General features: G+C 43.0%; 1 protein-coding gene across 1 annotated transcript; it reads right to left on the minus strand.

The window, feature by feature from the left end:
* Positions 1-471: 471 nt before the first annotated feature.
* Positions 472-5,629, minus strand: LOC118000598 (HLA class II histocompatibility antigen, DP alpha 1 chain). Its single transcript, XM_034990375.1, is given in 6 exon segments — positions 472-498; positions 501-622; positions 843-1,122; positions 1,420-1,421; positions 1,507-1,752; positions 5,181-5,629. Coding segments are annotated over 6 exon segments (777 nt in total). The 5' UTR covers positions 5,281-5,629.
* Positions 5,630-12,362: the final 6,733 nt, after the last annotated feature.

A 12,362-nucleotide genomic window follows, 5' to 3' on the forward strand; every position in this document is an offset into this window, starting at 1 on the left:
TCATGGACATCACTATGACAACAGAAGAAAATCAAGGTTATGAAGATTGTCAGGGAGAGATAAAATGACTGCAGATGATATATATAATCTACACATTGGATAAGACTGAGCCTCTGGAGCCCCAAGGCCTGAGTTCAAATCCAGACTCTGGACCTTTCAAGCTGTGTGACCTTGGACAGGCTCCTTCACCCCTCTTCATGTCTGCTTCCCCCTCTGTATGATGGGAAATAATGGTACCAACCTCCAGACATAAGTAAGTGAATACATATGAAGCATACAGAATAGTGCCTGGTAAGTAGTAAGCAACTCAACTGATGTTCTTTATGATGGTATTGTTTTCCTCTAGTCAGTGATTCTGCAATACAAAGTGCTCAAAGAACCCCTGTTGAAGTGTTTCTCCTTCCCATCCACCACCCATACCGGGCTGCCTCCTTTTTTGCACCATGTCCCTGGTACCAGCTCTCAGATAACTCACAGGAGCCCCTGCACCCAGGGATGCTGTCGGGCCGCCCGGTCTTCAGGACAATGATGCCAGTGATGATGCCCACCATACCTGCCACCAGGCCCAGGACACAGACCACAGTCTCCTTCGTCTCACGCACCCGGATTGGCTCCTGGGCCTCTGGGGCACAAAGGAAAGACAGAATTAGAAGGCACAGAGAGCAGGAGCTGGTCTCAGGTGTAGGAGTATGAAGAGTTAGGAAGCGTGAGATCACCGGTGAAGTTTGGATAAAGTGACTATAAGACACGCGAGATTAAGGAAAGCAGGTGCTGCAGAGAGATGGATCCTGGAAATAAAGATGGTGTCAGGACAGTGCTGGCAAAGGGTCGGGGCTCCATACCCCAGTGCTGAAGGAGCGGCTGGTCCAGGCCCCAGTGCTCCACCTTGCAGTCATAGACGTCTTCAGCCGTGGGAAGGAAGGTTAGGTAGTGGAACTTGTGGAATCTGAATTCTGTGCTGGGCAGGAAGATGGTCTCAGCTATACCTTCGGTGACCATCTGCCCATTGTGCAGCCATGTGACATTGAGCACAGGTGGGAAGAACTTGTCCACATGACAGATGAGGGTGTTGGGCTGTCCCAGCTCCACAGGCTCCTTGGGAAACACAGTCACCTCAGATGGCTATGAGAAGGGACAGGACCTGGTAAGTCTGCTACCTTTGGCTGAACTCAAAGGTCTCCACCATCCTAACCCCTATATTCTCCAGGTTAGGGGCCATCTCTCTCATGCTGACACTTTGCCCCCATCCCCACCCATGGCTTCTAGATCAAAGTCATGGTTCGTCATGCTCCTGACTGGCCTCCCCCAGCCCAACCTTGTTCTTGAATAGAAGAAAATGACTCCTTTGATGACGTAAGCACCAAGCTTTGTGGACTGAATATTGCTCACTCATGAGCAGACGTTCATTCATGAGTGGACATCTGAGTCTCCCATTCTCTATGTAGCAGAGGGGCTCTCCCATCTCCACAGTTGGGTGGTAGAAAAATAAGCAAGAGCAAGCAGTACCATTTGTGGCCCTGGTGTGGTTCGACCATTGGATCAGGGTAGTCAGGTTCTTCCTTGACCCGACAATGTCAGCAATACCCCTCCAAGCATCATAGTCAAAGGCATGAATAAACTCTGGCAGATGCCAGACAGTCTCCTTCTTATCCAGGTCCACATAGAACTGCTCATCCTCATCAAACTCAAACATGTACTCCCCAGAGGGTCTGTGTGTCTGGACAAACTCGGCATACATTGACACGTGGCCCACTGCATGAAGAAGAAGGGAGATTGGAGAACAGGTGATTATGTAGGAAAGTAAACAGAACACAGGAAGCAAACAGTAATAACATGAATGAATAACACAGAAAATGAGAAATGCAAAATGAAAGAAAAGAAATGGGAAGAAACTATGAAAGAAATGACTTACTGAGAATTCAGGTTGTTTCCCTTGTTCCTAAAAACTTAAGCATCCATCACTCCAGCACAATAACAATCACACTGAACACAATAATAAGGTAATATTTATGGAGAACTTACTATGTGTTCAATTTATTCTTTGCATCTTCACACCCCCACGTAAAGCATTCTTTTGCATATTAGGGACATGCCCACAGAGGTTAAGTAACTGGCCCAGGGTAGCACGGCTCCTGGTAAAAGCAAGACTGAATCATCTCCCCACCCACATACATAATATCTCAGAATCCTTGTAGGACCAGACATATAAAATTAGTGATAAAGCCACAGAGTGAGGTGGGGGGAGGGGAGAATGGAATAAAAATCTTTCAGAGTGGAAAATCTTTTAAATTTTGAAGGAAATGAAAAGATGATTCTTGGTGCCATTTATAGACTTTTAGTTACTTTTTTAGCTTTAGAGTAAAAATGGTAGATTATGTAATTTTGTCCACAACACCTTCATTTAAGGTAAATCAAATTTTAAAGTGTTATCATTCACACAACATTCACAAATTTTCTTGTGGACTTTATGCTCTTAAAGGTAATTTCCCCTGGAAATAAAGGTTGTTGGATTTGAAACACTTATGGGATAGCATCTTAGTTTTACCTGATGTGTAAGAAGCAGCAAAAGTTTAAACAGTGGTGTCCCAATGAAGTACTAGATATTGTTTATGTAAGAATGAGCTTTAAAAAAAAAACATCCTGGGGTGCCTGGGTGGCTCAGTCGTTAAGCGGCTCCCTTCGGCTTAGGTCATGATCCCAGGGTACTGGGATCGAGCCCCGCATCGGGCTCCCTGCTCCGCGGGAAGCCTGCTTCTCCCTTTCCCACTCCCCCTGCTTGTGTTCCCTCTCTCGCTGTATGTCTCTCTGTCAAATAAATAAATAAAATCTTTTTTAAAAATTTAATTTAATTTAATTTTTAAAAAATCCTTTCAGAAATTTCTAACTACTTTGTAACTGCATGACTTAACCTGGTGATAAAAGCAGTTATTAAAAGTCTACCCTTTCCAAAAGAAAGAAGGAGAGAAAGAAAGAAAGAGAGAGAGAAAGAAAGATTGACAACAGAAAAAAGCTATTAGTATTACAGTAAAACAATAAAAATGAGAGTTTGGGGCTGAGAAAAGGAAAGGAACTAAGAGGAAGTGATACTCTGGGGCCCGCTTGTCCAACTCCCGAATCGAAGATCTGCCCTGCAGCTCCAACGCGTGGAGAACTAATCCTCTCCTTGGACGCTTCTAGTGACAGGATTCATTGTCTCACATGAATGCTTGGGGAAAATCACTCACCTACAGAAAAGAAGATGAAAGAAAAAGAAAAAAAAAACAACAACAGTACAGACCTGGCTACATGGACATCATTTGTTCACCTTAGGATATCTCATTTTTATTGTTTTTGCAAATTCTTAAAACTAAAGGCCTATGCATTGTGAAGCAAATTACACTCTTACGAATGTTCATTTTCATTCAGTCAAAAAAGCCTTTATTGTGAACCTTCATTCCGCAGGCACTTAAGGATATAACTCAGAAGACATGGTCCTTATCCTCAAGCTACTTGAAATCGAGAAAGACAAAGAAAAGACAATTAGTATGTAAGTGGTTTCATCACTGCTGTGTTATCACAAGGTGTACTCAGATGCTATTTGGGAGCAAAAGGAGAGCATTAAAATGAGATTGAAGTAAGGCTTCCTAGAAATGGTCTCTATGTGAGGTAGCGAAGCAGAAATAGAGGGAAGTGGTGTCTCTAGCAGGAGACATAGGAGCAGAGAGGCATGGGACTTCTTGGAGGACTCAAGAGTCCTTGGATACGACTGAAGCTCAAAGGGTGTGGAGGGGCTACACTGGGACCTGCCTTGTGTGCTAATTGCAAGTGTTTGAATTTGATCCACAGCCCCAGGGAAATCACTGAAGGATCTTAATCAAGAGGATAAGATTTATACTTGAAGGTGGCATTTGTAGGGAAGATAGATTGGAAGCGGCTCATTTGCAAGCAAGACCAGTAGGACTCTTCAGCAAGCAAGTGGCAAGTGATGAGGGTGTAGATGGGACAGTAACACAGGGTAAGGAGAAGGGAGGATGGATTTGAATGGCAGTGAAGAGATGAGAAGCCACAGGAATCATTAAGTGCCATGGCAGAAGTAGGGATATGAAGGAGTCCAGAATACCCAGGCAATGTGGAGAATTGTGGTGTCAGTGACAGGAAAAGTAATGAAGGACAAGGAAGTGAGAGAAGATAAAATGTTCTTTTGAGGACATAATGAGTTTGAATTTCTGGGGGACAAAGTGGAGTTGACTTGAGGGCAGTTGAAACAATGGATGGATCTCAGGCTAGACTGGGCTAGTGATGTACGCTAGGAGTCCACATGGTACATGAAGTTATAAGCTTGAATTGGGTCACCCAAGAACTGTACAAAGTCATCATAGCAGGGTTAGAGTGTGTGGTCCTGCATCCTGACAAACACAGACGTTTAAGAAAGGATGCTGGGGGCACCTGATTGGCTCAGTCAGAAGAACAGGTGACTCTTGATCTCCAGGTTGTGAGTTCGAGCCCCATGCTGGGTGTAGAGATCACTTAAATAAATTTTTTGAGAAAGATGAGGAAAAGGAGAGGACTAACGAGTAGGAAGAAAACAAGGAGTATGTGTGCTCCTCAAAGACAAAGAACAAGAGAAAAATTCCAGGAAGGAGGAAGTGGTCATGTTGCAAATATTACTAGTGACACAGGTAAGATATACAGAGAAGTGACCACTGGTCTTGGTTGTAAGGAGGCCACTAGTGGCCGCACTGAAAGCATCAGCAGAGATGTGAGGAAACAAAAGGGAGAACGCAGTGGGCTGAGGACTGAATGCAGCAGAAGAAAGTAAAAAACAGGAATTTCAGACTCCAATTTCAAGAAGTTTGCCTCTGAAATTTAAGAGCGACAGAGAGAGACGCTCTCCAGAGGATGCAGAGCCATGGCGCAGTGACATGGGGTTCAGGAGACATCTCTTCAGGTCTCAGTCTTTTCATTTCTAGAATGAGAGTAATAAACACCCTCCTGAAAAGACTGCTGTGAAAATGAAATGAGATTTGGCACTTGGTCAGTGTTTGATAAACAGTGCTTTTTCCTGTTGTCAGAAAGACAAAAAGCAAAAGACCTCACATGAGAGAAAAAGAAGAAAGAAGAGAAATGGGAGAGAAAACAGCACCCATGGGCTACAAATCTCCTTATAGTCCCCACCCCCTCTGGCCCACCCGAGCACTCACCCGTGACGGCCCCAGTTCCATGGGGGCTCAGCAGGGCAGCCAGGGCGATGGCTCCCAGGATCATGACTTGGGTCCGGCTCCTTATGTCTTCCAGGTGCATCTGCAGTGGCCGCCGTGAGGCAGAAAGTGAGGAGAGAATGAGGCAGAGCAGGGCAGGGAGCTCTGAGTCCAGGACTTATTTCCCTATCTGGTGGAAGGAGAAGGGGTGGAGGCGAAATAGCTCAATGGGGCTCAGCCAGCCAGCAAATGTCAGAAGGGGTATCTCTGGTTGGGAAAGAAACTAATAGAACCACTGGGAGAGGAGGTGGGAGAGCTGTCAGGACCAAGGTGGCCCAGAAAGTCCCAATCTATGTGGGATCTGAGAATAAGAGGAAGAAAACCACAATAGAGACATCATAACCATCTTCCTCCTCTCCTGGCTGGTTCAGTCAGGTGGAGTGTGCAACTCTTAATCTCAGAGTCATGAGTTCAAGCCCCATGTTGGGTGTGGAGCCTACTTAAAATAAAAAGATCAAATCAAATAATCTTCCTCTTAATGAGATTTTTTTGAAATATGTCATTGAAGTTGATTTTGTGTTTTCTATGGGTAGTGACCTTTGTGAATGGATAACTTTTCAAAACTGCATGTCGATTCCTTTTTTTTTAAGTTCAATTAGCCCACACATAGTACATCTTTAGTTTTTGATGAAGTGTTCAGTGATTCATTAGTTGCGTGTAACACCCAGTGCTCATCACAACACGTGCCCTCCTTAATGCCCATCACCCGGTTACCCCATCCCCCCACCCCACTCCCTTCTGCAACCCTGAGTTTGTTTCCCAGAGTCCAGAGTCTCTCACGGTTTGTCTCCCTCTGATTTCTTCCCATTCATGTTCTCTCCCTTCCCATATGGTCCTCTGTGCTATTGCTTATACTCCACATATGAGTGAAACCGTATGATAATTGTCTTTCTCTGCATCGATTCCTTTTTTTAAGATTTATTTATTTCTTTATTTGAGAGAGAGAGCATGTGCACTTGAGTGGAGGGAGGGGCAGAGGGAGAGAAACTCAAGCAGACTCCCCTCTGAGCACCTGAGAGCCTGACTTGGGGCTCAATCTCACGACCTGAGCCAAAATCAAGAGTCAGACCCTTAACCGCCTGAGCCACCCAGGGGCCCCTTCATGTTGATTCTTAGTATCCTATAGTAATTCATTTGTTATCAAATGATATTATATTTACCATTTTATACCTTTGATAATTTTACAGGAATTCTTTGATGTTCCCAGGCAGATAAATAGAAGGCAAAAAATGGCTAATTGTTTCATTTCTAATTATTGTTCTTTTATTTCTTCTTATACAGAATTTGGTGATATAAGGCATCTTTATTTACATCTCACTGGTTTGTTGTTGTTGTTGTTTTTTAAGTAGGCTCCATGCCCGACATGGGGTTTGAACTCAGGACTCTGAGATCAAGAGTCACATGCCCTATGGACTGAGCCAGCCAGGCGCCTCTAAACCTTACCATTAAGGACAATTTCCCTAATCATTTCACATTAAGTCTAATGGTAGATCTTTAGCTGATATGCTGTTTTATTACAGAGGGGTTTGGAACTACACCAAAGGGATGGGGGGAACTGCAGAAATTCCTCTGTGTGTGTTTATTGTTAAAATTATAGAATTTATATTATTGGATTAAATAATATGTTGTATTGGATAAAGTGTCCTGCATTATAATAATTAACATTTCTTGATTCCTTACTATGTGCAAGGCTTTGTTTTAAGAGATTCACAAATTCTGAGTATCATCCCAATTAGATTTCCCAAAACCAATGACATAATAATCTCCATTCTACATGAAAGGAAATAAGTCACAGTGGGTTAAAAAAAAAAGTCTGGAAGTAGTAGAAAAGGGCTTTCTAAACCTGTGCCTGACCACTTCTCTATAATGCATCTTTGTACCTAATAGAAAACTTAAATTAAATATTTTATATGCTTTTATTCAATTCATCAACATTTTATATAAGTACTTAATATATTTGCTGTAAATTGTATTTGTTTTGTTATTGTCTTCCTTAGGTTGTGTGTTCTGGGGGAGTATATTTACCTCATTTCAGGAACTATCTGTATTGTTTGTTGGGACTATCTGGTGTTTAAAAGTTACCAAAAATATATACATATGTTGAATTGCAAAAAAAAAGGATGGTCCCTGATAACTTCATTGATCTACTCAAAACTCTCAGATCTGTAAGTTTCTAAAGCGTTTTACACGGGTGCTCCCATTTCACCCTCAAGAATTACTGATATGCAGGTGCTACCATCCCCATTTCAAAAATGAAGAAATGGTGGCCCAGAAAGGACAAGTAATTTGTGTAAAGTTGTACACCTACTTCCATGCCTTATCTGGTATTGAAACCCAGAGACCCTTAGTCCATATCCTTTCTTCTTCTAAGAGCTACAGAACCACTGAGAGGAAAAGATATACACCGCGTATTTTGCATGACCGCTTGTACAGCTCCCAGGGCTAATTCTGAGTTCTGGGATGGACAGTCTAATCTCCCCCAAGTCATTAACACACTGTTTAGGACTTGCTCTGTCCCAGAACATGTCTGTGCAAGGGGGATGGCGTTCACCATGGAGAAGGAATGACATTCCCTGGGATCTGTTCCTAGGGAGGAAAGTATATAAAACAATCAAGACTTATGACTCACCCAGTTGCTCAAAATGAGGATCCCTTTCCTTATACTGTCTTCAGTGAATCTTACACCTTAAAGAATCATGTGTTTTACACCAAACTTCTGTCTGATGAGTGACAATTCCTGTTTATTGGTTCATTTTTCAGAATCTGGTCACACCCGGGGATAAGGAAGGCTGCCCAAGCTCATCTTCTCTGATATTTTAGGAGTGAGGCCCATTGAGTGAGAGCTGCTCTGACTGCAAGTCTCTCAGTCCCCATCCTTTCCCAGGCTCCAGGATGGTGGTCCCGAGGATCACTGGGGTCCCAGGGATGGCTGCTCTCATGATGTTCTTGGTGATGCTAAGCTCCCCTTTGGTTCAGAGCAGAGACACCCCAGGTAAGTGCAGAGCTGCTCCTCTTGGAGGATCCAGCTCAGGGGAATGACCTTAGGGGGCTTTCCATGTGGGCTCACTCCCTGAGAAAGGCTTTAGGGCTCTGACATCATGCAGGGGCTGCTATTCTCAGCAGAGAGAGAAAGAGATCAGGGTGTGCATGTGATGGGGACGATGGTACCTGGTGGTCTGGAGTGATTTTGGAGGGGCAAAGTTCTCACAAAAGGGTCATCAAAATGACATCTCAACATCCATCAAAGATCAGAAAGGGGAAATTATGGTTAGTCTGCATTGTCCAAGATCTGAAGATCACTCTGTAGAATCAGTGCTCCAGGTAGGGGCCCCTTCCACAGAATCAGGCAGGAACCCCATTCCATGACCAGTGATGGCCAGAGCAGCAGAGGAGGGTGATGACAAGCTGTGGTTAAGGCCGACAGGATACCAGTTGCAGCTGACTGTCCCTCACATTAGAAATTGGATCAGGGCACATCAGGACAGGACCAGAGAAGAAGTGAAAAACAGGAAATGGCCTCTTCTACTTCCAGTTCACCACCAAGAAACCATTAGTGATAGAATGGTGAATTTGTTTATGTTAAAATTTCCCAGCCTCCTCATCCCCATCCATAAGGCCAGCCCCACTTCCTCCTGAGGATCAGATACTCTCAGGTCCCTTCCTTAATTTCCAGGGATAATAGCATCTGAAACTCCCAAATTCATCTGCTCAAACTCCATCCCAATGTACCCATTTCTCAGATAAGGGGAAGGGAAATTTTCAGACATTTCTGCCTCAGAAGGGCAGAGAGTTAGATAGGGCAGCTCAGCTGTGTGCTCATGCCTGCCATGAGGGAAGAAATGAAGAAGCGACAGTCCTAGACAGCCAGAGGAACTGTGGAAATAGCTGGTGAGATGGGACAGTGTCCCACAGGAGGTGACAGGAGAAGCAATGCTGTTCTGGGGTCCAGGGGCAGTTGTGCTGATACGAGTACATTGGAAATCAGAGCTGGGGTCTCCTTTGGGGTGAATAGAGAGCAGTGTGGTGGGTGGTGGGAGGGGTGGGGTGAGATGAAGCCAGTGGGTTCAGATTTAAAAGGAATGAATAGAGTCTCACTGTCTTGTGAGAGAGACTACTGTAGGGAGCAAGCAGGTGGACCAGGAGCTCTCTGCGCAGTTTTGATGCTGAGGAACTCATTACTGAGTGAAATGTGAGTCCTGAAAACTTGGACCCAATGGGTTGGGCACATTCCTCCAGTTTCTTATGCCTCCAACTCCTAGGATTTCTTCAACTTTCAACAGAGCAAAAATAAAAAGAGACAAAAGGGGAGATGCTGAAGTTGTTGAGAAAATACTAGAGACTATTGGGTCATGAAGAAAACTGTGGAGAAAGGAAGTATCCAACTCATGGATGAAACAGAACTGTAGCTCCAACAGCCACTTGAAACATCCTTTGTTCATGACATTTACCATTCTGGCATTTAAGCCCTGGGACTCTATCTTATCACACACCTGGGAGGCAGAGGACACCTGGGGATTTAATCTTTTGTTTACTCCACTTCTTCTATCTCCCTTTCCCAAGTGAAAGAAGAGGTGGAAAGAAAGAAATTATCAGTATTAAGTTAATAAAAGCTCCTTTTCAAGCATTAATGTTGTGCCTCAAAGGGCAGCTCCATTTGAGCCATTCTGAACAAACTAGGGCTCTGTCCTTTGTGTTTCTCTTTGTCTCCACATAATCGAAGCCATCATAGCTTGAGAAGGGGAAGGGCTCTAACCTCCAGTGACCAGGGCCAGACACTATGCTCTAGGTTTTATTTATATCACTTTATTTAATTTTAACAGTAGTCCTTCAAGGTAAATAATAATGATAATAACATCCTTTTTTACAGGTGAAAAAGTTGAGACTCTAACAAGTTGCTTTACTTGCCCAAAGCCACACAGCTGGTCTGCAAACATCCTTATTGCTCTGTCCACATTACCTTCCTTATATCCTATGGTAATTACATATTCTTAATATGTCCTAGTCTAGAAAGATGATGTATTTTACACCTGAAGTTTTCAAGCTCTACTCTAGAAAATTCAGATGTTTTCAAGAGTTTTAGAAAGTCTGTAATATTTTTCAAGTGCACATAGGAAAGAGTTTTGAGAGACCTTTGTGTGACATTTGTCTGCTTTGAAAATAAGATTTCACTTTGAAAAAAAAGTCAATTACTTTACTTTTTTTTTTAAGTTTTTAATCCCAGTAGTTAACATGCAGTGTTATATTATTTTGGGTGTACAATATAGTGACTCCACAATTCTATACATTACTCAGTGCTCACCAAGATAAATGTACTCTTAATCCTCTTCACCTATTTCACCCATCCCCCCACCCACCTGCCCTCTGGTAACCACGAGTTTGTTCTCTATAGATAAGAGCCTGTTTATTGGTTTGTCTCTTTTTATCCTTTGTTCATTTGTTTTATTTCTTAAATTCCACATATGAGTGAAATCATATGGTATTTGTCTTTGTCTGACTGACTTATTTTTCTTAGCGTTATACTCTCTAGCTCCATCTATGTTATTGCAAATGGCAATATTTCATTCTTTTTTATTACTGAATAACATTCCATCGTATATAAACCACATCTTCTTTATCCATTCATCTATTGAAGGACATTTGGGCTGCTTCCATAGTTTGGCTATTATAAATAATGCTGCATTAAACACAGGGGTGCATATATCCTTTTGAATTTGTGTTTTCATATTTTTTGGGTAAATAGCCAGTAGTGTGATTACTAGATCATAGGATATTTCTATTTTTAACTTTTTGAGGAACCTCCATAGTGTTTTCCACAGTGGCTGCACCAATTTGCATTCCCACCAACAATCATAGCTACATTTTTCTAGATGTCTCCTGAGGCAAGGGAAATTAAAGCAAAAATAAACTATTGGAACTACATCAAAAATTTTTTAAAAGTCAACTACTTTAAAAGAGGAAAAAATTGAAACCACTATTCAGAACTAACAGAACTGTGTCCTGATTGAAAAACAGGTGGAGAAACCTCTTAGCGGAACAGGAAATGGAGTTCGATGTGGGGGAGGAGAGCAGGCAGGGCTGGCAGAAGACAGCACAGACTCCAAACTGGATGGGGCCAGGGGCTCCAAGGCTGAGGGACAGAGCACAGAGCAAGAAGACAGGCTTGTGAGATCAGAGAGAAATGAAGTGCTGCTGCAGCACAGCCCTTGCAAGCTACAAGTTGTATAGGGCTCCCTGAGGTTTGTGTGGTGGTTCCCTCCCTGCCTGAGCAACCAGTTGAGCAACTTCAAGTTGGGGCACGTGGAGCCCTGAGAAAGGACAAGGACTCTGACAAGACCACCCAGATCAACTCTTGTCATCTCTGCAGTAACAGAGATGATGGTCAGATCCCCTCACACCCTCCTCCTACTGTTAGGATGGTCTGTTAAGGCCCCTTGACAGCCACTCAGAAAGGCTCCTGAGCAGGGGAAGGAGCTTCACCTGGAGCTTGGGCTCCCTGAGCTCAACCCTGAAATGACAGGGTGAGCCTTGTGTTGACATATTCTTCAAACATCCTTTATTTCTGCCACTGTGCAGCATTGCCCTCGTTTCTGTGGTCTAGGAAGTCGTGTGATAAATTCATTCTGGATTTTCCATTTATGATCAACTTTAAGTCACACAGAGAAGCTGCAATTTAAAGACTCCTTCAACAGACAATTGTGGACCCCCAATTAGATTCCAGGCAGCCAGTAATTTATAATCAATTCTTTGTTGGTTAACATTACCCTGACAACAAAACCAGACAAAGACAACCCTAGAAAAGAAAACTGCAGGCCAATACCCATAATGAATATATATTCAAGATTCTCAAAAGAATACAAGCAAACCAAATTCAACAGTGTATTAAAGGAATTATACACCATGACTAAGTGGGATTTAACCCTGGGATGCAAGGATATTTGGACATAAGCAAATCAATCAATGTGATACACCACATTAACAAAATGAAAGGGAAAAACAATACTTGATCGCCTCAACAGACACAGAAAAACTGACATCCATTCATGATTAAACTCTCAACAAAAGTATAGAGGGACCTTAAACTCAACACAGTAAAGGTCATATATGAAAAGCCACAGCCTATCTTAC

This window comes from Mirounga leonina, unplaced genomic scaffold (genome assembly GCF_011800145.1).
Source record: "Mirounga leonina isolate KUSES-001 unplaced genomic scaffold, KU_Mleo_1.0 Mir_53, whole genome shotgun sequence".
Taxonomy (NCBI): domain Eukaryota; kingdom Metazoa; phylum Chordata; class Mammalia; order Carnivora; family Phocidae; genus Mirounga; species Mirounga leonina.